Here is a 25,759-nt window from a genome sequence, read left to right on the forward strand (position 1 = left end):
TGAGCATTTACATCCCACCAAAGAAAATGTTTCAGCTTTCTCTCATAGGCATTCCCAACCACTCCATTAATCTAGCCTCCATATAGCTCCCCATACACTCAGTGCTGTTATTTCTCAATGTGTTTCTTGGATTATTTAGATCAACCATGTCCTTGGACTTTTATAGCTCTTTCACTGGGTGGTTAGATTTCTCCTTGGACCATACCAGTCACCTCCCTGTGACTCAATCTCCTCTTCAGAATTCCATGCTAACTTTAGGCTTTGTCTACTTGCACCATCATCAGCACCCATAGTTCTTTTTCTTTTCTTTGCTACTTTATTGCTAAGTCCACTATATACTCTCTCTCTCTCCCTCTCTCTGACTCTTAAGAACTACTGTCCTTTTTCCTTCCTGAGCCTTGGGAGCTTCCTGGGTCTTATGTCTCTCTTCCATACAAGACCAAATACTCTAGTTCTAAGAAAGTAGTTATAACACCTCACCTTACTCTGTTCTCATAGACTTTATATACTATTCTCTTCTATGTTCCATCAGAGTTAAAAGACTAATACATATCTCTGACTAATTCCTACCATTTATGGCTAAGGATTGGCCAATGATACCACACCAGTGGTCACTGACTCTTGGCAATACAATGCATTAAACATTGTGCCATAACTGCTACCTGCTGGAAGAAAATATAACCCTTTACTGTAGCTAATAACACAGGTAACCTATTGGTTTAAGCTCCAAGGTACACAAGGCTACGTCATCTGTGCATCATGTTTACGACTAAAGCAACAGCATTGACCGTGCTTCTGAGGCCTATGATTTACCCAGCATAAATGTCTCATCCCTGATCTAGAGAACTAGCCATGAATTCCTTCCTGTGGAAAAGGCTTAAATGCATTCAGGAATCATTTTGTTACTACTAGAACTGCCATGCAAGTATTGTACCCATATGTGAATATTGTTCAGTGTATGTACCACGTAGCCAAGCAAATACATAATGACCAAGAGTCTCAGGGACAATTCACATGTTGCAGCTTGAATAGTGACTTCCAGGATTACAGAAGCCAGCAAAGACGGGATATCCAACTCTGCTTCTGTTTGACGTGGGCATTGTCCTGAAACCAAAACCTTGTGTCTTTGGCCATAAAGACTTACTTTTTTCTGTCAGTTAACAAAAAATAATGGCAACAACAGCCAATGTGATGTTGGAGCGCAAATGGAGTTCACATCTGCCACTTAGATTTTCAGCCAGACTCCTTAGAGCTCTTTAAATAAACATCCTAGCCCTCTCACACAGAGTGCCTTTTGGACTGCTTACTTACAATTTTATAATTTTCCACACCCTGTTGCAATGTTGTGAAACACTGCTGAACTATAAACTCCTAACTCTGGTATCAAAGGAGACCAAATAATAAAAATATGTCTTGTCCTAAAAATTGTGCTGAAATTCACAGCTGTCTTGAGTTCCCTGGTTTTGCTGCCTCTCCTATGGCATTGATGAAGAAAGGCAACCTAGATAGTATCTGACAATACAGGCTTCATTAATTCCCATAAGCCATCCCTCTGCCTTACTGTGGGGTGTCGTTATGGCTGCGACGCTACTGCTTATCTCTGCAGTTGTCTTGAAGGAGATAAGTTGTACTGACAAACTCCACTTAGTAGAACCCATGGTTTGCTCAGGCTGCTTTCTTATAAAGCTCAAGATCACTGCCCCACAGTTGCCACTATACACAATGCCTGAGTCTTTCCTCATCAATCATTTTATCAAAAATGCAATATACAATGACTACAGGGAATCCAATGGAGGCATTTTCACAACTGCAGTTGCCTCTTCCCAGATGATGAGAGATTGTGTGAAATCAACTAACTTGTAGGCAGGACAGAGAAGTCAAATGTATGACCAAGGAGTAAAGAGGAAGGTAGAGCAAAGGAGTGGAGGAGATACATTTAAAAGTTCCTCAATGGCAGTTCAGGTAATAGTGTAACACACTGGAGTCTGCAAACCAACATATACAAGAATGTAATTAACCTAAAAATGAAATGCCTGTTTTTGTAATAATTATGAATTTTTATAAAAATTTGTTAGTTTTCAAGGTAACAAAACACAGATCAATGAAGAGTGTAATGTTTTTATAGGGAAATGCAGAGTCCTGTATCAGAGCTGCTTGTGTGCATGCCTGAAACCTCAATACAATGAAAGCTGAGGGGGATGGAGCTTGGGTTTCATTACTTCTTTTGATATATATTTCAACAGGGAATACAAAGGAATTTCAACTACATAGCAGGCACAGGACATACGTTCTTTTAAAACAATATTTATAAAAACAAAACAAATGTAGAATATTCTGAGATTGTCTTCCAATTCAGCTCTGTATTCATTGGTACACATGGGCATTATCATGGTGTAGCATAGAAACTCTGATGACACATGAAGAATACAAGAGCTCAGGCTTCTAAGTCTCCATCATGGAAAAAATTGGCAGTATTTCATGACCCCAGGTCTCAAGAGCTTTTCAGGGTCCAGGGAGAGATGCTCAATATCTCCTTCCCATTCCTCAAAATTTTACTGCTAATGATCAACTGTGCTGGGACACCTCTGAAACGTAGGTGCAGTCAAGAGATTTCTTCAGAGTGTATATTTTTAAAGCTTTCAATGCAGCTGTCTTTGAAGTATTTCTGTTCTTTTATATAAACCCTCAACCATATCTTTGTAAGAGGCATCAATAAAACTCATTGGTTCACCAATTTGGACTCTAGTGTTCTCCAACTACTCTCTTTCATTTGCTCCCCATCTGGAGTTAGTAGGAGTTTGTTCATATTTCCTTCAGAACTGTGTCTCACAACATCTATGACTGAAAGACAAGGTAAGAAGAAAGGTATTACCAAGAATTGGTCATCAAATGTATAGTATTTGATGCCAACACTTCCATGCACAATAGTACTATTTTCACAAGAGTGTTTAGAAGGTGCTAAGATTCCTATAGTAGCCTGCTTGAAGAGCCCCTCCATCCATCCCAATTCCATTCCATGGGAACTCTAACTCATGCTGTGGACACAGGGTCCCCAGAAAACATTCATCGATATCTCTCTAGGAGTAACTTTTGTCCTACTATAGCCTCCTTACAGGCCCCTTCCTTCTACCACACCATCACACCCTGGGAATTCCATCTCTTGGTGTAGATATTATACTCTTAGCTCTTTACCACACACGTTTCCTCCTGGGCCATACTCATTCCTTTCTGAGACCCAGTGGACCCACAGAAGCACTTTCTAACAGGGATTCTACAGCCACCACACTTGCCTAGGATACCGAGAGGGTAGCAACATCCAAAGAATGGAACACCAACCAAAAGAAGAAAAGACCTAATAACACCACCAAGAAACACATCAAATATTATAACTCCACATACTCAAAAATACAAATATGGACAGTCAAGACAATATGCCTCCACCAGAACCCAATTACCTACTACAGTAGGTCCCGAAAAATGCAATTTAGATGAAGCACAAGACATGAACTTCAAAACATCAATTATGTATATGTTCAAGAACATTAAAGAGAATATTAATAAATCCCTTAATGAAGACCACAAACACACACACCCAAATTATAGAATGAGAAATAACATAAGCAATTCAAGACAGGAAATAGAATGAAACCACTAAATAAAACCCAACTGGTGAAGGTCTTGTTGGGTTTTCTTCAGTGGTTCCATTCTATTTCCTGTCTTGAACTGTTTATGATATTCCATTAATCAGGGGGGTCAAGATCACGATGGGGAAATCTACAGAGACAACTGAACCCAGCTTGTGGGAACTCATGAACTAAAGAGAGACAGCTGTGGAGCCTGCATGGAACCAGACTAGTCCCTCTGCATATGGGAGACAGTTGTGTAGCTTGGTCTGTTTGAAGGGCCCTTGGCAGTGGGATCAGGATCTATCCCTGGTGCATGGGCTAGCTTTTTGAAGTCTATGATCTATGGTGGGACATTTTGCTCAGCCATGATGCAGGGCAGGAAGGGGCTTGATCCTGCTTCAACTGTATGTACAAGGCTTTGCTGACTCTTCATGAGAGGAATTACACTGTTGAAGTAGGGCATATGTGGGGGGAGGCTGGAGGGGAGCAGAAGGAGGAATAAGAGGGGGATCTGTGGTTGATATGTAAAATGAATAAAACAATTTCTTAAATAAAAAATGAAAACCCAACGTAAATAAAACAGGAAAAAATATGATGTCAAACAAAAATCTGAAACATCAGTTTTACCAACACCATACAAGACATGAAAGAGGGAATTTGAGGTGTTGAAGACAAGGTAAAGAGAGTGTATACCTCAGTCAAAAAAATGTTAAATCTAAAACATTCCAAGTAAACAAAACAACAACAAAAAATAAGGAAGAAAGAAAACCAAGTAAAGTTAGTTCTCCAACTCCCTCCCCATTTCTCTTTCTACCTTTGTAAAACAAACAACAAAAACAAAGTGGAAGCAGAGAACTGACCTCACAAGTTGTTCTTTCCTGACTTACACATGTACAAAGACACACGCACAGCAAAATAAATATGCTTTAAAAATCAACCTTGAGAAATTTGGGACACCATGGAAGGACCAAATCTATAAATAATAGAGATAAAGAGAAGAAACTAAGGTCAAGCAGAGAAAATATTTATTTTTTTACAAAATCATAGAAAACATTTTCCCAACTTGAGATAGAGGTTATGAAAGTACAAGAGCTCCAAATAGAAATGATTAGAAATTACCCATGACATAATAATAAAAACACAAAACAGACCAATGAAAGAATGATATAAGCTAACAGGAAAAACACCAAGTCATATAAAAAGGCAGACCCAGTAGAAAAACACACTTATAAATAGAGAAACTAGAAGGCAGAAGGGCCTGGAAAGATGTTCTATAAACTCTGAGATACCATTGATGTAATCCAGAATACTATACCCAGCAAAATTATCCATCCCCTGGATAAAGAAAAACATACCACAATAAAAACAATTTCTATCTGCCTCATTTCTATCTGCCTATCCAGCTCAACAGAAGGCATGAGAAGGAAAACTTCAATCTGAAGAGGTTAACCACACCCAAGAGTACACAAGAAATAAATAATCACAGAAAAGTAAATCAAAAGGGAAGAAAATACACACCATCACAACAAAATAACAGGAATTAATAAACATTGATCATTCATAACTCACAGTATTAATGATCTCAATTCTCCCAGTTAAAAAAAAAAACATAGCTATACCTATTGGATTAGCAAGCAGGACACATTCTGCATACATGAATCTCACATCACCATGAAGGATAGACTCCACTAATAGAGGATTACAACATATAAAAGAACTAAAAAACTGAACAAAAAGGAAACAACCCATTTAAAAATGGGATACAGAGCTAAGTAAAGAGTTCTAAAAAGATGACACTCAAATGGCTGAGAAACCCTTAAAGAAATGTTCGACATCATTAGTTATCACTGAAATGCAAACTAAAACAGCTTTGACATTTCATCTTATACTACCCAGTATGGCCAGGCTCAGTAAAACAATGATAGCTCATGCTGGCAGTGATGTAGGGAAAAGGAACACTCACCCATTGCTGCTGGAAGTTCAAACATGTACAGCCACTATGGAAACCATTGTTTCAAAGGCAACATTCATACACTCTTGCCTGTCCTCTGACTTTTATAATCTTTCCACATTCTATTGCATTATTCCATGCAACTTGGCAGAAGAGCACTAATACAGATGTGCCATCTGCAGCTGAACATTCACAGTTTCTTATTCTAGCAGTTTCCATAGCAATGCTTCTCTGTGTTATCACTCCGTTCTACAATAAGAAGCTTCTCTTCTCTGAGTTAGATAGAAGCACACACATATATATATATATTCATTCAAACATACATAGAGAGAAATGAATATAAATAAATTTTATAATTTAATTTTGCATATATATTATATATATATATATATATATATATATATATATATAGAGAGAGAGAGAGAGAGAGAGAGAGAGAGAGGTTTAACCACATGAACACTTACAAAACAATTACCAATAGGTTTTTATTGGGACATAGATTTCACTAAACAAGGGATTTGTATAAAATCCCAAGCATGAAATTTATTCTTTGGAGCAGTACTCCAACCTAACCAAGAGACCTGTTGGTTAACACTTAAATGATATTTCCAGTATTGCACCAGTGAGAATATTTGACTCAAGGTCAATAGTGTAGGCTTGTAGGGACCAGTATTCAATAAGACACTTGGTATCTTTCCTTCCCAAGCACTTTGGAAAGTGCCTTGTACCACTGTGAAAACTAGCCAGTGTGTGGGAAGCAGATTTTCTTTGTCAGTTCAAGATTGATTTCTCTGTGTTCTATAGTCAAAATGTGTGCTGTCTACTTCAATAAGGCATTATCATCTAGTTATGAAAGGAACCAAGATCAATGGCAAAGACTTGTATTGGCTTATTCTACTGGGACCTATCTGGACAGTAACTAGTATGGAGGCAAACTTACTAGTGAGGTGCGTCTTTTAAAAAATGTAAAGAAGATGATTGCCTTTGAAGAGCATCAAAATGATTGATTCAGCTGTGTAAAAAGGTGGATGACATGGAGTGGTGGGAAACCCACACCCACTCAAGCTATTTTGTCTCATTCCTTAGCCTTTGAGGAACTAAAATTGTGGGGCAACATACAGAGATGTGGTATAGAAAAATATAGATCCTGGGTAAATTCCCATTGAGTAAAACTAGGAACTCAGTGAGACACACAACTCCCTGTCAGTCCTTCTCATGTCAGATCCCAGTGCTTTCATTCCTTCCATGTAAGATACTGTCTGCCTCCAGAGGTCAAGGATAAGTAAGGGAGTGTCCCCAGTCTCTGCAACATTACTTAATCACACTGGAAAGAGACTTTTAATTGCCTTAGCTAACTATCCCCTTAGGGGGAAAATATTGAGAAAATTCATGTATGATCATGGTAAATGGCTACTACAGGTGAAATGATAAATGCAGGTCTGAGGGGAGGTGAGGTCACAGAATCATAGACCCATATATTAGGTACAGGCTGCCTTGCTCCCACTGACCTCCTGATCTCTGGGGCCATGGCACTGAGATCAGCATCCTAGTAAGAAGAATATAATGAGTGTAACTGATTGCCAGTGGCAGAATCCTGTGTCTCACATATGGGGAAAACCATGAGCATTAATGGGAATGGCCACACCAGAAAAAGAATGTAAGTTATAATATTGATGAGATCTGAAAGTAATAATATTATGTTGATAGCATACACAATTTTTAATGCATTACTCTTTTCTACAAAGTTGAATATATGACATTATACTAAGACTGTTGTTTGGATTAAGGTCATTGCCTTTATTTCTAACCTCAGTTGTTTGGAGCATTTGTGCCTTTCCTGTTATTGAGAGATTGTTGCCTCTTCACAAATAACTCATAAGGCTTCAAATTCATTCTGCATTATAATGTCTGAAATGTTCTAACATTTACTGAGATAGCTCAACATAAAGTCATATTTTAATTAACTAACAAAATAAGAATTCACAACTACATGGAATTTCATTGCAGCAAATACATCAAAAGATCAACTTACTGACTAGCAATAGAATTATATAAAATTAGATGATGTGTTCAACTGTATTGCTGGAAGAAATCTATAAACTTGCAGTTGTGAAGAGTGGTGGTTCACTTCTCTCCCTCTCTCTCTCTCTCTCTCTCTCTCTCTCTCTCTCTCTCTCTCTCACCACTCAGCCAGTTTTTTAACCTAATTTAACTTTCATCAGAACGTTGATTCATTAAAAATTTGAAGCTTTGACAATAGTTCTAGTGTGTTCATTTTAATAACTGAAATAACCTTAAATGCTGCCACATATGCTGTTAAAATTGAATAGTTGTGTTGTACTTTTCACCTATAGCAAAGCTATATATATATGACTTATTATTTCAAAGTTCATAGAAACAGCCTACCACTTTTCCAAGGAAAAGAAAAGCAGCTGAATATTTCTAGTAGGACTCACTGTGAATGACATAGTACATGTCAGCCTGGCATCATTTAACCATACACTATCAGGCTGACAGCTGGACCTGACAGCATGGCACCAGTGAGGTGAGAATAGGAGTCATCTTTTTGTCACAGACTGTGGTTGGAGTCCTGGGCAATTCCTATCTTCTCTACCATTTTCTATTGTTTAACTTCAGTGGGTGCACATTTGTGGGGCGTTTACCCAACCACCCCCACAGTTTCCCAGAGTTTTCTTGAGTGCAAGCAGCAGGAAATATTAGATAGAAGGATTTATTGTGGAGAATATTGCGGAGATAGACAGATAGAAAATAAAGGATAGCCTCGAGAGGGCCTGGAACCTATTCCAACGGGCCCCGACTGTCTCTGCCCCAGGATTTTTATAGAGACGCCAAGGGGTGGAGCAAAAGACCTCCTCCCCCAGCACAGCCAAGTGCAGACCATCCCAGACACCTGCACTTAGGCCCGTGGTCTAATCATCCTCTATACGGACCTGCGGGGTAAAGCCATGAGGAACCCGAGAACGGGCTCCCACAGGTCCCGCTTTCTTAATATATAAAAAATAACTATTAATGGCTTACAGCAATCTCCATAGCTGTTACACCTCCCAATATGGGAGTAGAGGATGACAAAGATGGCATTTCTCTTTTGAATTAGGTCCAAGGTGACTACAGCAGTCTTAGCTGCCTCAAGCCCTTTCTAAGCCAAAACCTCTTAAGGCAACTACAAACTTAAAGAATCCCTTAGCTTCATCATTACCATTAACAGGTTAACATAAATATTGCTATACATAGTCACAATTCTCTCAATCTTACAACTCAAAGCAAACTCTTAACAGAACCATTTGAATTAGCATATATGGTGCTATATATAGTTAACAATTTTCTCCGTCTTACAACTTTAACTCTTAATCATTTGAATTTTCTTCCAACAGAACATAGGAAAAACTTCGAAGTATTCATATTAACTTAAATATTTTCTTAACTCCACAAAATCAGGGTGCATTAATATCAATAGGTTAAACATAATTTCCGCAAACATAATTCAACCTCATAACTCCTCCTTTTCTTTATAATTTTATAAACAAAATCTCAAACCTAGTTAGAAGAACCCAAACTCATACAATTCCTACAAACCCATATTGAAAAGCAATCTTCTCAATCTAACCATTAACACTTTGAAAACTTAGCAAAACATCCAAAAGCAGTTTCTTAATAAAACTCTTTACACTTTAAAAGTCTCTTAATATACCCCATTTGCATTTCTTACTAACAAAAACATGACATTAATCCACTCAAACAACTTTTGAAATTAGACTAAGGAATATTAACTCTCCCCCTTTTCTTTATAATTTAAGCAAAATCTCAAGCCTAGTTAGAAAACCCAAACTTTTCCATTTAAATAGTTCCAATTGTAACACATAACCAGTTCTGTAAGTAATTCCATTTTTACATAAACAGTTCCACAAAACAATTCATGAATCACCAGTTAATAAAGCATATATGCATACACAAAACTGCATCTTGATTCTAGGTAGAAATAATAAATTTCTTCATTTAAACAGTTCCATTTTTAACCCAATTCCAGAAAACAGTTCCTAGGTCATTACTATAAGTAAACTTAAAATTGTCCCATTGCAATGAAATCTCTATTGTTCATTTCATTTCTTAAGTCCCAAAATTCAAATGATAAATTCTGGTACTAGCCTTCTAAATATGAAGAAATCCATAACCAAAATCTTTTTGTAGTTTTATCTCATTTTAAGTTCAAAAAGTTCAAACAAATTCTGGTATTAGGCTTTCACTTCAAAATACAAAGAGTCATTTTTCAACCAAAACTTTTTGCAGTTAACAATTTTTGTTCAAACAAGCGTCTCTGAACTTATTCTTAAGCCAGAGACCTTTTTAGGTACAGTAGTATTCTAAACCGCACCGTTTTTGATGTTAGCTCAGGTTTTTCTGTGTTGCGTCAATTTTCCACGGATCTCAGCTGCGGATGCCTTGTGCTGGTTCTGGCATCCGCCATTCTTAGCTTCTTAGCGGCTTTTGGAGCTTTTGAAAACCGCTCAGACTGCCTGCTTTGCAGTCTCCTAGGACACTAACTTCTGTATCTCAGGTTTTTTTCACCATATACATTAAGCATAGACTCACACTTAACATTTACACTTTTTTACAAACTCACATATAACCTCTTGCCTTGCAAAGCATTTAGACTCATATTCAACATTTACACGTTTTTACAAACTCATATAACATTAACATCTACTTATTTAAACTCCTTAAGGAAACTATAGAACTACTTTAGCAAATATATTTCTTATCACTTCTTATGTACTTATTTAAACTTACATTTACAACTAGCATCTTTACTTATTACAAGCTTATTACTACATGTCTTAAGACTACCTTAGATACTTCTTGCAAGCTTATATTCTTAAAGGAACTCTGTAGATCTATTTTACAAACTTATATAGGGCTACCATTAGCATATATCTAATTTAGCAAACATCTGAAGATTTCTTTAACACAGATCTAACAAGACAGAATTTTACAAATTCACATATCTTATTTTCATCTTTTTCTACTGCTTACTCTTAATTATTATCACTATCTCTATTAGAAAGATTTTCTTAACTAGACAGGAAGTACGTAGATCATTGCTAAAGTTTAGAGTTTATAGTCAGCTTTGCTATAAAACACTGGGATTTAGTGAGTGTTGTTGTTATAGAATTGTGATAGTTGTTGCTAGGGGACTATAACCTTCCCAGGATGATGCCACACTCCAAAGTTGCCAGTTCTCTCAGCCGTTCCGGACCCAGCAGAGATGCACTGTCAGCGGTAGACAGTGTTTAACTAGAGGCTGTCCCTTCACCCAAATTCATAATAATTCCCCTAAGTGCTTCAATTCAGACAAGTGTTTCTATTACTGCAGTACTTTTGGTTTGTTCTGCAGGAAAACTTCACTTCACACTGAGGGTGAAATTACCATGTTTAGCTACTGTAAGCTCTTCACCAAATACTGCACAGCTATTAGGTGATATAAAGTATTTTTCTAAAGAAGCTAGTAAAGCCAAAAGTGGGACAGCTCTGAACTCTATTTTCTCACTGTTTGCATTAACCAGTGACAAAACCTCAGAAACACTAATGGGGCCACTTTCATTCTAGTTCCTTTGTAGGAACGTCATTGGAGCTGACCTTTCTTAGTTTCACGCTCCTTACGAAATGCTCCGGTAACCACTAAGCTTCATTTTCCTCTTGTGAAAAAACACAAACATGTCCTCAACCCCATATTAACACAGGATTGGGACCCTTCCATAATCCCAAGCAGGGATCTTTCCATTTCACATTATCCTCAGCTAAAGGACCCTGAAGATTGGAGTGAGCTCTAATATGGCCCACAAAGCATGGCAGCTTTCTTTTGTGAATAGCATCTTGAATTTATTGAAACATTTTGACTTGGTTGTTGTTAGTTCTAATATTTTCACCAAAACTGTTACTATTCAAAGGAGTCAAAAACATAGATGTTCTTTCATGAAACGTATCCTTCATTAGCTTACTCTGAGAAAAAGCATTTCCAGGATTTAGTATTTTCATTTCATTAGCTTTAACTCCTGATGTTATTAGCAGCTGTGATATTTAGCATTGATTTCTTATAAGAAACTTTCAGGTGAAGCAACTATTTTTGTAAGACAGCTAGATTTTCTGAAGTTTCCCATTTATAAAGCAGTCATTTCTTTTTGAATGTCTGTTTCCTTGTCTCCTTATTAGATTTGTGAAGGAATCACTCATTGCAGGCAGTTTGTTCAAAAGGCAAATAATTTTTAATTTCAACATAAGTTTCTCCATATCTAAGACAACGTTCAGTGTATAAACTGCTTTCCCTTGTTTTAAGGATTTTAAAGTGGCTTGTTTGCTCTTATAGGTAGCTTTCTGTCATCCAGATACCATAAAAACTTTGCACAGCTATTAGGGTAAATAAGGCATTTTACCAAAGGAGCCCCAAACCGTGAAGCACCTAGTTACATATTCTTTCAGTTTTTCATTGGAACTGACACTTAAACTCTTAGACAACTTTCCTCCTTATTCTTTTAAAGGCTGTATTTTAAGTTTACCATGAACGTATTCTCGAGCTGACAAACGTGTTTCGGGGCAATGTCGCCATCTTTAGCGGAAAAACTATCTTTCCCAGAATGTATTTCCCTTATATCAGTCCCTTATTGCAAGCTAGCTTTTGGACTTCATTTCCCATAGTTCTTTTTGGGTTTGAGAGTCCACTTTCTAAGTTCTTTTTTTTACCAGACTTGCTTACAAATTCTTGCCCGGGAGGTTTGAATAAAATTCTTCGCTTTTGCAATGGGAGATTTGAACAAGTATTTTACATTTTCAGTTATGGGACATTGGGAGGTTTCTGGTCTCTCCTCAGCTGGCTTTAACAGGTGTCTCTCCTTCATTTGACACTGGCCACCAAATCGGATCTGCACCTGCCTCGTTAGCGCGCATTGAGGCTGGCATTTCTGATAGCAACTTTCCTTGGGGCTTGTGTTTGTCTTAGCTAGTCAGTGAAAAACAAGATCACGTACAACAGCTTTTCCATAGCTCCTTCAGAGAGATTTTCTCCCACTGATTTTATTCTCATTTTGCTTGTGTCCCCCCCCCCCCCCCCCCGCTGACGCAGATGTCTGCGGCTCTGTACCTCTGCTAGCTGCTTTTGGAGGTAGGGGCTTTTCCCCCCCCAAATCTGCCTCAAATTCTAGCAGCTTTTTCAGGTCATATTTTTCTGGGGAGGATTATGTCCCTTCTCTGTTTCTTCAGAGTCTATCTCCCAGACAGTTCCCAGTTTGGTCTCAATTTATCCCCTCTACCCCAGAAACAGTTTCCGATACTACAGTGGTGGCTTTCCCTGCTACTGAAGGTAGGGGCTTTTTGTCCATTTGTTTTCAGGGTCTGTGTGGTTTGCGTACAGACTGAAAAATCTAACAAGGAAGGTTTTTGCCATTTCTAAACTTCCATTAAGACAGGCGTTTTGTTTCATTAGGCCTTCACCTGGCCCAGTCCCCCAGTGGGTTGCATTTGCTTGTCTGGGTGCTCAAGGACAGAGCTTATGCCAGAGGCAATCACCACTTAGGGTTACACTCCTTCATCAGAGTCAGTTGAAACAAAGCTTTTCTCAAAGAGGTGTTTTCTCTGACAGAAAAGAAAGCTTTACTCCTGGACAGTTCTGTTCTGCCCTAGCTGGGCTCTTTCCCCAGACAGCGTTCTGACTCAGCAGCACAACTGCTTCAGACACAGTTCAGCTTTACTCTTTTCCCAGAAAGGTCCTTTCTCTGATAGGAAAGCTTTTTCTCAGATTTCTTTTTGCAGCTGTGGACCTATCAACCCAGGACTTGTAGGAAAGTGGACAACCGTGCTGTTCCTACTGGCTTTAGTTTTGTCCATTCATTGGCAATCTTCCCCTGGGTCCTGCACCTTCCTGCCTCAGCTCTGTGCTCCAGGAAGTTTACAACTGCAGGAACCCTAGTATCCCCGAAATGCACTCCAACTCAGAGATGCTGGCCAGTCACCTCTGGGTTTTTGGTCAGAAGCGAGGATACAATGCTTCAGGGGATCTTTGCGTTAGGAAGATTAGGAGCACCTTTTCAAAGACGCTCAAACAAAACCCTTGATGCCTCAGCTGGGCTGGCTGTAACTGAAAAGCTTGGCTTTTTTGCTTTTCCCAGTAAAGTTTCCTGCACTTTTGGGCTCTCTGTAGCTCTTTACCCACACTCTCCCAAGCATTTCCCTCAGGGTACTCTGACCCACTGTCTTTTACTAGCTTGAAGAGACAGAGCTTAGAAGAGGTTTTTAGGAACTTGTCCCTGCCTCCTGCATTGCAGGGAGGATTTTTAAGGCTTGAAAGAGAACTTAGAGAGGTTTTGCTGTCTTAAGTTTGTTGTTTTCCCTTTGAGCTAATCACAGGTGGTCCCCATACTAATATCTTCAGGAGATTCTAATTTTTGCCCTTCTGAGAAAGTTAAAGGCTTTAGTTTTTAAGAGAGCTTTTGAGAAATATGAAGGCTTTTTAGAGAGATTTTTCCAAATTTTCCAAGAAAAGCTTTTTAGTTTAAGAGAAAGATTTTTTTTCCCCAGGAGAAAGACCAACTTTTCCAAAACTTCCCAAATTTAAACTTTGACTTCTTACACCCCCATTTTTGCCTCAGGGAGAAATCACTTTCTCCTGCCGCTTGGACTTAGCATTTCAGCTGTCCCCAGGTCAAAAGCTTCCATAGGAAACTTTTTCTTCCCCATAAGCTCAAAGAAGAGCTTTTTTACTACCTGTAAAGCCCAAAGAAAGATTTTTTTTCCCCAGTTTGCATTCGTAGCCCCCAAAGTTAGAAAATTGTAGAGTTTTTCTGTCTAGTTGCCTTACTTTTTTCCTACACGATCTTACACTTCTAAGTTTTTCCTACACTATATTACTACCCTATGCCTTATTTTTCAGATAGAAATTGAGAAAGGGATAGAAGATAGAAAATTTTGACAGAAGAGAATTTTGCTGCAGCATCGGACATCCTTCCAGTCCGCTTTCCTTTTCTCTCAAGGGTAAAACCCCTGCCTCTCAATATATATAAAAAATATATATTTTCCATAACACCGGCATGACTCATCCACTGGCAGGGCTGAACTCAGCACTTTTGCCAAACACTCTGTAATAAAACTATTATTTTCCTTTATCTTTAGTCCCTATTACTTTGTCTTTAGTCCCTGTTCATTTGTCTTTAGTCCCCCCTTTTTTTAGTCCCTTTTTTTCCCCCCTTTAGTCCTTTTTTTTTCTTTTTTCTTTAGTCCCTGTTCATGGCGCCATTCTGTGGGGTGTTTACCCAACCACCCCCACAGTTCCCCAGAGTTTTCTTGAGTGCAAGCAGCAGGAAATATTAGATAGAAGGATTTATTGTGGAGAATATCGCGGAGATAGACAGATAGAAAATAAAGGATAGCCTCGAGAGGGCCTGGAACCTATTCCAATGGGCCCCGACTGTCTCTGCCCCAGGGTTTTTATAGAGACGCCAAGGGGTGGAGCAAAAGACCTCCTCCCCCAGCACAGCCAAGTGCAGACCATCCCAGACACCTGCACTTAGGCCCGTGGTCTAATCATCCTCTATGCGGACCTGCTGGGTAAAGCCACGAGGAACCCAAGAACGGGCTCCCACACACATTAAGACCCACAGACTGGATTTTGATGCACTTGACTATAGCCAATGTCTTAACTTTGTTGTGTAAAGGAATGCCCCAGACAATGACATCTTTTGAGTTGAAAGACTTCCTTGATGACTTTGGATGCAAAGGGCTTTTCTATCTCCACAGAATGGGTAGAGATGTGTCCATAGGCAGCACTAGCTTCCTGAGTATCTTCCAGGCCATCACCATCAGCCCCCTGGAACTCAGGTGGGCAGAGCTTAAAGGAAGAGGACAGAAACATACTGGTACTTCTGTGTATCTGAGCTGGATTCTGTACATGTTTGCCAGTAGTCTTAATCTTGTGTACTTGAGATCAACATACAAGAACAACACGGTAAAACTTAAAGATCTGGGAATCTGTGCTGCTGCTCCTACTGGCAGAACAAGTGACATATTGTATGCAACATTCCTGTCAGTTCCTGATTTTCTCTTTGTGGGGCTCATGGTGTGGGCCAGTGCCTACCTAGTCCTCATCCTGCACAGGCACAAGCAGAGGATCTAGCACATGCCCAAGGCCAAGGTCTCCTTCAGATCTTCCCCTGAGTTCAGAGCTACCCTAACCATCCTTCTCCTGGTGAGCACCTTCCTATGTTTTCACACACTCTCCTGCATTTCTATTGTTTGTTTATTGCTTTCTATTCATCACAACTTGTTCCTGCTTGAGGTGTCTGCATTACTTGCTGGGTGTTTCCCTACTGTCAGCCCCTTCCTGCTCCTGAGCCATGAGTTCCATGTGTCCAGGTGTTTCTGCTTTATCTCCATAAGGAATGGATAGAAAAAAACTTAAGATGAACATGTGATTTGAAAGCTTTTGCACAATGTTATTGTTTTCATAAGTACAACATAGTCTTGTAAGTGGAGCAGAACAGTCATTTAACATAGAACCAGATATTTTATTAAAATAAGCCTTTTCATTGTGAATATGTGTATGTATGTATAAGTACATATACTATGTTCATACATATGTAAGAATATATTTATTCATATGGCATTATTTATCCATCACTCAATATTTCCTAATATTGTTTGTACCTTATATAAGAGTGAACTCTTAAAAAGAAGACTAAATAAAAATCTAAATCATATGTTTTGTAGAATTACAAGTGTGATAAGATGCTTTGGAATGAAGGTAATATATTTCATATTTTATTGCTATATTTTGTGAGAAACTTGTTAAATAAACATTTTCATTTACTTTTAAGTTACTTTTTAGGGTATATTTCCTGAAACTGCCAAAAGTGCTCAATGAACCTCTATGCACTTTGAACACCTCTTATGAGTTTTATATCATTATGAACATGTATTAATTTAAATCTCCTTCTCCCCCATTCTACTTTGTTTCATTTGTTCATTTCTCCTGTTGATATTCATTTTCATAATGCTTCATTCCTGCTTTTAAAATTATCATCCTACTTTATGCTTTTTTAATGGGCTTATTTTCCAACAAGATACTCTACGGCATTAAATCATATTGTTTTCATTTTTACAGTAGACATTTCAAATATTGATAATATGTTGAGCCCCTGCATGTGCATCTGCCATAAATTGCTCTGGGATTTTCTAAAATTGGACACACCTCTGCATGCTGCTTGCACATGGACACACACTGCTGTCAGTCTCTAAGAAGCCTCCTCATATCTTGCTGTAACTAAACCAAGTGTAGCTACTATTATGACAGGCACAGCACAGATTGCCTTCCCATTTTCATTTTATTTCCAGAGCTGGAGCAATTCACTATGGAATGTTTTATATTGCATACATTTCCATGTGCTTTTCATGTTTTGTATATTTTCTCATGTTGGTGTTGGAATTTTGTATATTGTTGTATGGTTTTGATGTTTTGTATATTTTCTCATGGTAGTGTTTGTATCGGATCCTCAGTTTAAGGTTTGGTCTTTCAATGCATGTATGCAGTGGTTTGGAGAGTATTTGACATATTAACCAAATATTTTCTCTATTGGAAGTGTTGTCTCAGTGTGAAGATACAATTAGAACAAAGATACTTAGAATTCCCCACGTCCCCCTTTAAAAAGGCTTGCGTGCCTTTGTCCCAGGTTGTCATGGCCATTTTCGGTGGATGATCGACCCCTATATGCTCGTTATTTCTGCAGAATAAGTGCTGTTGTGTTTGCAAACTATTTGAGTCTGGGTCTTTCTAACATAAAAACATGAAGTGTGGTCACTGTTGTATACTTTAGAGCCTCAGAACTTGCACATCTTTGTGAGCATATGTGTCCAAGGACCTGAAGCTCACGAGTCAAGCAAGACTGGCTGGTCAGCCAAGTCCAGAGATTCTCCTGTCTCTACACCTGCTGCACTGTTGTTACAAGTGCATGCTGTATTACTGGTCTACCTACTCAGGTAGGTGCTTGGAGATCAAGCTCAGGTCTTGAGGCTTCCACAGTAAACATTTTAGCAACTCAGCCATCTTTACAGACCTAGAACCTATTCATCTCATACCCGAAAATTTGTATATTTTGACCAATATTTCCTCATTTCTCTTACTCTTCAGTACCTAGGGTTTTCCACACTTTTCTGGGATTCTAGCAATTAAGCTTTCTTAGATTCTGCATGTCAGTAAAACTGTCTCCCTGTGTTTGGTTCATCTTAATTCATATGATGCCCATAAGTTTCATCTGTACCATTGTAGATGATAGAATTTTTATTTAAAGTTACATAAAATACTCAACTGCTTGTATATGAAAGGTTGCACCTGTATGCTTCTCAAAGTCCTGCAGACTAACAGACTTATTTCATAAAAATCCTGAAAATTATATTCAGGGTTTTAATTTTTAATACACTCCAATGCCTTTCACAGAAGAGAGAAAAGGAGAAAGCAGAGACAGATTATATGTATCTGGAGCCTCTGCCCAATGTCCTTGCTCATGGACAAGGGTCTCCAAGATGCTAAGGGAAATCCCTTAGCATGAATGGGAGGGCTCAAAACCCCTCATTTCTTCTCCCAGCCCCTCTAAACCACTCAAAACTGACCATCACCCTGTCATTCTGGTCCTCTTTGATGGATTCACACTCTATAGGGGTAAATATGGCTTATTAATTTGAGAATTTCCACCTTGGGCAAGATGGGAATGAGTAAGATGGAATATAAACCGTGCCCTGAAATTTGGCTACTTTGAGAATTTCAGCTACACTTGTGTGCTGAAACTTCTTGATTGAACTTCTAAACCCCCAAAGGGTACTTCTTTCTGTTGTGAGCTGCTGTCAAAATTAAAACCCAGTGAATGACATCGAAAGGTTCTATAAGCCATCTTGCTGACATCACTTCTCCTGGAATGTTAGAATTTAGAATACAAACAAAATTACAGTCAATACGACTATTGCGGATTGACAATTAGGGAAGTGATTGGTGAAAACGAGCAGGGACCTCTAACACGCACACTGTGAACTCTTCCGCCATCTGCCCTTCTCCTTCCCTTTTTGTTCTACAGAAGACAGGAGGAGATGCTCCTTCCAGTACATGAAACTCAAGATGTGAGTGAAACACACAGCCGGGCCTGTCCATCTATATCCAGTTTCAGTCCATAGGGAAAAAGGTAAGTGTTCCATACAGCTGTTAACCCAAACTTGCAATGGTCTACCTCAACTGTGGTCAATACGTGTTTTTAGTGGCAGTTTATAGGAACAATGTTTTTGTTTCCTGTCCTAAAATTGTGAGGATTTCCATCCAGTTTGTATTTGACCACAAAGGAAGTAAATGAGTGCTAGGGGATCAAACAGTAACTTACAATCTGACCTTTACCATCACCTTAATTGCAAGCTCTAGCTGTCCTTATCTGCAAAGTCACATCCTACAGTTTCCAATATTTCTGTCTGTTAACTTTTGCAACGTACTAAAATTGCCACAGCCCTTCCACAGTCTTCCACATAAGTATTAGCATGCACATTTCTTCCTTGAGACCTATCTAGACATCACTAAACTGTATGAAGTTTGAAATGAACTTAGTGAAAATAAGCCCCTTCCTTCACTCCTAAACACCATCCTCAAAGCCCTTCTTTTTCTTTTGTTATTTGTGTACTACATGCACACCATGATGTCATACCTTTGTCTATTCCACAAGACCACTCTGCTGCATGCAACTGACTACACAACATTAACTTGGAGGTAGCCTTAAACTTTGTGGGCCAAGCCCCAAAACTATGATATTATACCCACCTTAGATAGACACCATTTTGCCTTTTTTTTTTTTCATTTGTGATGACTCTCCGATTGTTTCTTTGCTATTGTGGAGTTTGTACATCTTCCAGGTAGTCTGCATTGCTTTAAAATGGTAAGATTAGTCTTGAAATTTACAAAGATTCGTCTTTCAAAGAGGCTTTCCTAACATTTCTCTTGCTGTTTGGTTGTTATGGTCTAGTTAGTGGAGCACACTACTCAGCTACCATGTTCTGGGACTGCTTTGTCTCCATCTCTGAAAATAGTACCTCAAAATACTTTATGTCTATAATTACAATCTATATCATTTTGAACAAGCATCTGAATCAGATCTTCCTATGCCTGAAATATGAAAATTTTTACCCTATAGATTTTTTAATTTTTAAAATTAATATATAGTTACATTGGTTTCACCATTCCCTTTCCTTCCTGAAACTCCTCCCGTGTATCATTCTGCTCTTTCTCAAATTCATGGCTATTTTTCTTTAATTATTGTTACACATACACACATGCATACATGCACACACACACTCACACACACAACTTACTCAGTCTGTGTAATGTTACATGTATGTATTTGATTTCCAAGCTGATGACTTTATATTGCATAACCAACTAGGTGTGCTCTTCCCTGGGGCAGACCATTTCTCTTGATCTCAGGACTTTTAGCAATCTATAGTTCTTTGTCCAGGTTTGGGTCCTGTGCTATTTCTCCCTTTTATGTTACCATGTCTATTTGTTCAGGTCTTGGTTAGGCAGCCATTTTGATGGGACTTCTTGAGTGTAGATTTCTTGACATTTCTAGGAGACAAATATTTCACAGCAGATTTCCTGTTCTTTGGACTCTTATAATCTTTTTTCCTACTCTCACATAATGATCCCCAAGTCTTAAGTGCAGGAGTTGTGTTGTATATGTATCAATTATGAGTAGGTACTAAATAATATCTTTTTGTCTTCATTTGAATTGATTGTGGTTTTCTGTAATGGTGTCTTTCTGTTGCAAAGAGAAGTTGTTTTGACTAAGGGTGAGAGCAGCACTAACCTGTGGGTAAAGGATAAATATTTAGAACGTCATTAGGAATTATGCTGGTTTACTAAATTTGTGGTAATAAGTTCTCCTTCAAGGTCCATTCCTCAGTAGCTTTGGGTAGCTGGCTAGGTTTCCAGAATGTTTATTTAAATCTTATAAAGAATAGAAGTATGTCAAGTTCTGTCTATTGCAAAACAATGTGGCTGGGGGTTGTTATCTGAAATACATATTTTTTTTTTGTTTTTTCGAGATAGGGTTTCTCTGTGTAGTTTTGATGCCTGTCCTGGATCTCGCTCTGTAGACCAGGCTGGCCGCGAACTCACAGAGATCCGCCTGGCTCTGCCTCCCAAGTGCTGGGATAAAAGGCATGCGCCACCACCGTCCAGCTATCTGAAATATTTTTATAGGTAGCTCAGGCTGTTTTCTAACTCATAAGTCTAACTCAGCCTCAAATGTTATTGGATTAAACCTCAATGATCTCTGAAATTTGTAGATAATTTCAAGTGTAACACTTAATGCTCATTTCATTGAGCCCACAACAACAGTCACCTTTGTGTTTCCAGCACAAAACAAGTCTGATATCTTTCATAAAGTCAATATTTTTTTTTGTTTTTTCGAGACAGGGTTTCTCTATGTAGTTTTGGTGCCTGTCCTGGATCTCGTTCTGTAGACCAGGCTGGCCTCAAACTCAGAGTTTTGCCTGCCTCTGCCTCCTAAGTGGTGGGACTAAAGGTGTGCGCCACCACAGCCTAGCTTCAAAGTCAACATTTTGTCCACTGTTATGGCCAAAGCAGCCATGTTGTTGTTCTCCCATTGGATTTTTAATATTTCTCCATTTGACCCTCTTCACTCTTTTCTGTCTCTCTGTACTTGGTATCTTCTACCATCATCTTGTTCCATCTCCTTCTCCCTGAGCTCTCACTTCTCTGTCTGTGTCACACATATGCAAGTCACCCTACAAACACTCCTGATTTCTCTCCATAGGTCTTGATATGATTGATAAAGTTCACAAATACTTTAAAGCTTTTAAAACTGTACACACTTTGTGGAAGGTTACTGAAAGCTATTTCGAATTGTTAGCATTCTGTTCTTTTTCTTTGAGCTATGCTTTATTATTCACTTTCTTCCTTAAAAGAGAAAATAGTGAAGTGTTTACTGAGATGAGAAATCAAAAATACATAGATTTTGTGTATGCAACCCCCAATTAAGGAAGCAATTGAATGGCAAGTGTGAAGATCACTAATAGATCCCAGAAAGACTTCAGGATTCCCTTTCCCTGGATACACATAAGTCTGCCTCCAAGGATCTTTTCTTTTTAAACTCTTTTTTTCTTTTGTACCCTTTGCTACTGAATATAAAATGATCATTTCAGGTCTGAGTGAAGGAGCGGTCACAGAATCACAGATCCACAGATCCATATCTCAGGCACTATCTTCTTTTCTACAGATTTCTCCTAGTCAGAGAGACCATGGCAGAGACAAAAAGAATGGACGGTTTTTCCAACTGTCACGCGAGGAGCAAAGTGTGGATGGGAAAGCTGTTCCGGGCATCTAGGTAAGTGATCTTATGAGAAAAAAGATGTAGACTGAACCTGTTTGGATAGCACAGCATCACAGGAGGCAGAAAAGAATCTGGCAAGTGAGTTCAAGGTACAAGAAACAATGTGATCTTAGACTCATGCTTGATACTTGCTTCCCTTGACTCAAAGAAATTTTCAGACACAATGTGCATGTTGCTTCTTCAAAGTCTTAATGAAATTGTGTTTCTAACATGCTTACGTGTATAGTTTGTCTGCTTGCTCAGCTTCCACTACAGGAATCTGAACCTGAATTCTAAGTTCCCTAGGTCGATGCTTATGGTTTCCCCATGCATTGTGTAAAAGGTGGACAGTACGTAGAGGAAGCTTGTAGTTGTGGGCATGCATAAGGAAACTGCTTGAGTAGATGGTATTCTCTAACTTTTGACACACAATGAAGGTAATGGAGATGGGAATTGTCTCCACTTTGACATCATCACCTTTTGTTATGATTATGTTGTTTCCCTTCTAGAAATCCTGCAAAGAAATCTTAAAGAAAGAAGTTCGCATGGATATTATATGCTTCTTATACCAGCACTAAGATGTGTATCATCTTGTTTCCATTTGTTTAAAAGCATCCTCTGTATTGTAGAAAATATACACTCACCTAGTGTGGTGGTCTGTTAGAGGAGGCTTGTGTGAGTGTGTAGAGCCATCTGGAATTCTCTTCCTGAACTTCTCAAGAGGACTGTGAACTTAACCCTGTTCTAAGCCATATCTATTATATATCATGGAAATCAGATATCTTCAATTTAAATGAACAAACTCTCTGCCAACACATATCTGTGAGTATGATGACCCTTGTGTGTGGTGTTATTCACCTGTCTTCCTTCATAGAAAATGGTCTCACTAACTCAGTTATCAGGTACATAAGCATATCATCAGATCAATAGTAATGTTGCTCATGTCTCCCACTCTAGAATTGTCTGTGGCTTCTTTTTTCTTAAGTTATGACAAAGCATGTGATGACTGATAGATTCTTATCATCGATTTCTAGATATTTGTGTGAAACTAGATTCTTTCTTTGAAAACACTATCAAATCCTTCTATTAAATGCTATTCAGTACATAAATTAGCATAGATAAATTATTACTTATCAGTCCTAGGACTGAGCCCTCTGTATACAGATGCTCAGTGTTTACCACGGGCCAAGTTTCAGAACTATTACATGTTCATCATTGAATTAAAATACCTGGATGTTCACTAATAATGGTTACTATCTTATGTAATAAATATCTCTACACACAAGGATAATTCTCACTATCAAATATGTGAAATGATGGTTGTTGCAAGCTCATATGAATGTAGAAAAACAAAATGCAGGGTTGATGTGTAACCCATGTACTTCTTTGTAGGGAGGATGTTGGTTCACTGTGGTCTCTATCCATCCTCAGATACTTTCAAGTTCCCACTTTCCCATTTATCAAGCATGAGCTCTCAGAAGCATAACCCAGATAGCCACCACACTTTCTTATTTCTTTAAATAATACTTTATATACAGTAGTTATTGCTATAAAATAATAATACTATTCCAGGGTGATTTGATAGTTTTCAAAGGAAGAAAAAAGAGAAAACTTTCTGCTTACAAAACCTGTCCCATCTGAACAAATTTTTAAATAATTTTTCTAAATGAGTCAGTACAACAAATGTATTCAGTGACTCCTCTTGTCTGATTCCTATACCATTAATGATCAATGTGATTAAAAGAAAGTCTTGTTGTGGGAATAGTTCTCAAATAAGCACCTTGACACTGATGACAGTGGAAGAGAGCAGATGTCACCAGTGGAATGAAGCCAGAATAATTCCAGCAAGGCCTCGGTCTCAGGTCCAGTTTGTGTTATCAAACCACAAGGTGGACAGGCCAGCAATCGAGATTTTATAGAAGCCTACATTGCATTCAGCAGGTTTTTAAAGGGCAATGGCATTTTGTTCTGGCTATTTCTCCAGGTCGCAAGTGAAGTCATTCTTGGAAAATAGGCAGTACAAGCGGTGCTCTAAGTAAATCAATCAATAAATATCCAATAATTGATCTTTTACCTTATTCCACTTCAGTCCAATATCACTGCCTCAAAAGAACAACATATTCCAGATTCCTTGTAAATGGAAAAATGGTTCTTGCTACTTCAATGTAACAAGGTTGAACACATATTCACACACACACACACACACACACACACACACACACACACACACATGAACTGCAATGAAATTGAATCTAAAAATAGTTGCTTTTCTATACTCTTTCATGACTCATGTATCCTTTTACCTACATACTCCATTGTTCCACATCATCCAATATTACCATCTTGTGGAGTTCTAAATTTACAAATAAAACTAGAGTCATGCCTGCTTTTTAGACCATGAGCAGAGAGGATGAAAAGACGGTTATGATGTGCTGTCTCGCAGTAGAAACGTATACATTATAAATGCTTCCTACACTAGTAGATGGTTTCTTAGAAGCCTCTTAATAAAACAAGGGTGAAGGAAATATTCATAAAGGGTTAACCGGGGATGGAGAACGTTGAGTTGACTTGATACATGAAACCCATACTTCATCTTCCTGTGCAGGATCCTTGTGCTCAGACCACAAGAATCAACAGTATGGCAGCCACAAATGTGGCAACTGGAGTGATCTTCTTATCACAAACTGTCACTGGAATTCTGGGCAATTCCTATCTCCTCCACTATTATCTGTTGCTTCACTTCAGGGGGTGCAGGTTAAGGTCAACAGACTATATCCAGCAGCACTTGTTTACAGCAAACATCTTAAGTCTACTGTGTAACGGAGTGCCCCAGACAATGGCAGCTTTTGGTTGGAAAGACATCTTCTGGGATATTGGGTGCAAACTACTTTCCTATCTCCACAGGGTGGGGAGGACAGTGTCCATCAGTAGTACCTGCTTCTTGAGTGTCTTCCAGGTTATTACCATCAGCCCCATGGGCTCAACATGGTTAAAGTGTAAATTGCAAGCTCCCAGGTACATTGGCTCTTCCACATATCTGACCTGGATCCTGTCCCTTCTTGTAAACATAGTTTTTCCTGTGCACATAACTGGAAAATCCAACAATACAAATATCACAAGTCTAAAAGAGTTTGGATACTGTTCTTCTATCCGTCATAACAAAGCCAGTGACATCTTCTATTCAGTATTACTCACAAGTCCTGACGTGTTTTTTGTGGGCCTGATGCTTTGGTCCAGCAGCTCCATGGTTTTCATCCTCTACAGACACAAGCAGAGAATGAAGCACATTCACAGGAGCAACGTCTCCCTCAGGTCCTCCTCTGAGACCAGAGCCACAAAGACCATTCTGCTCTTGGTGAGCACCTTTGTATGTTTTTACACAGTTTCCTGCCTCATACATACTCATTTAGCTCTTGTCTATCATCCCACATGGTTCATGGTAAATGCCGCTGCAATTGTCTCTGGGTGTTTCCCAACTGTGAGCCCCTTTCTGCTGATGACCCATGATTCCTGTGAATCTTCATTCTGTTTTCAATGGGCAAAGAATAGAAAATACTAATCACATGGTCAACATGTAAACTGTTTGTTTCTGAACAATGTTTAGTTGTTATTCTATCACTTATACATTCTCAGTACATTGGTGAAACTATCATATCATAAAAGTGAGGGTGATACATGTGTGAACCATGCACATAAATTTTGCATGCTATATTATGTGTGTATTTGCATACCTTATTTTTTCTTAACAAATAAATGTCTTTAGTTAA

General features: G+C 38.6%; 1 protein-coding gene across 1 annotated transcript; it reads left to right on the plus strand.

Moving 5' to 3' along the window:
• The first annotated feature begins 24,630 nt into the window (after positions 1–24,630).
• LOC131903935 (vomeronasal type-1 receptor 4-like) lies at positions 24,631–25,551 on the plus strand. Its single transcript, XM_059254821.1, has one exon. The coding sequence runs from the start codon at positions 24,631–24,633 to the stop codon at positions 25,549–25,551; it is 921 nt and encodes a 306-aa protein (XP_059110804.1).
• The last annotated feature ends 208 nt before the right edge of the window (positions 25,552–25,759 follow it).

This window comes from Peromyscus eremicus, chromosome 1 (assembly GCF_949786415.1).
Source record: "Peromyscus eremicus chromosome 1, PerEre_H2_v1, whole genome shotgun sequence".
Taxonomy (NCBI): Eukaryota; Metazoa; Chordata; class Mammalia; order Rodentia; family Cricetidae; genus Peromyscus; species Peromyscus eremicus.

Excerpts from the sequence above, each read along its gene's own strand:
- LOC131903935 (XM_059254821.1), top strand. The coding sequence starts at position 24,631 with ATGGCAGCCACAAATGTGGCAACTGGAGTGATCTTCTTATCACAAACT.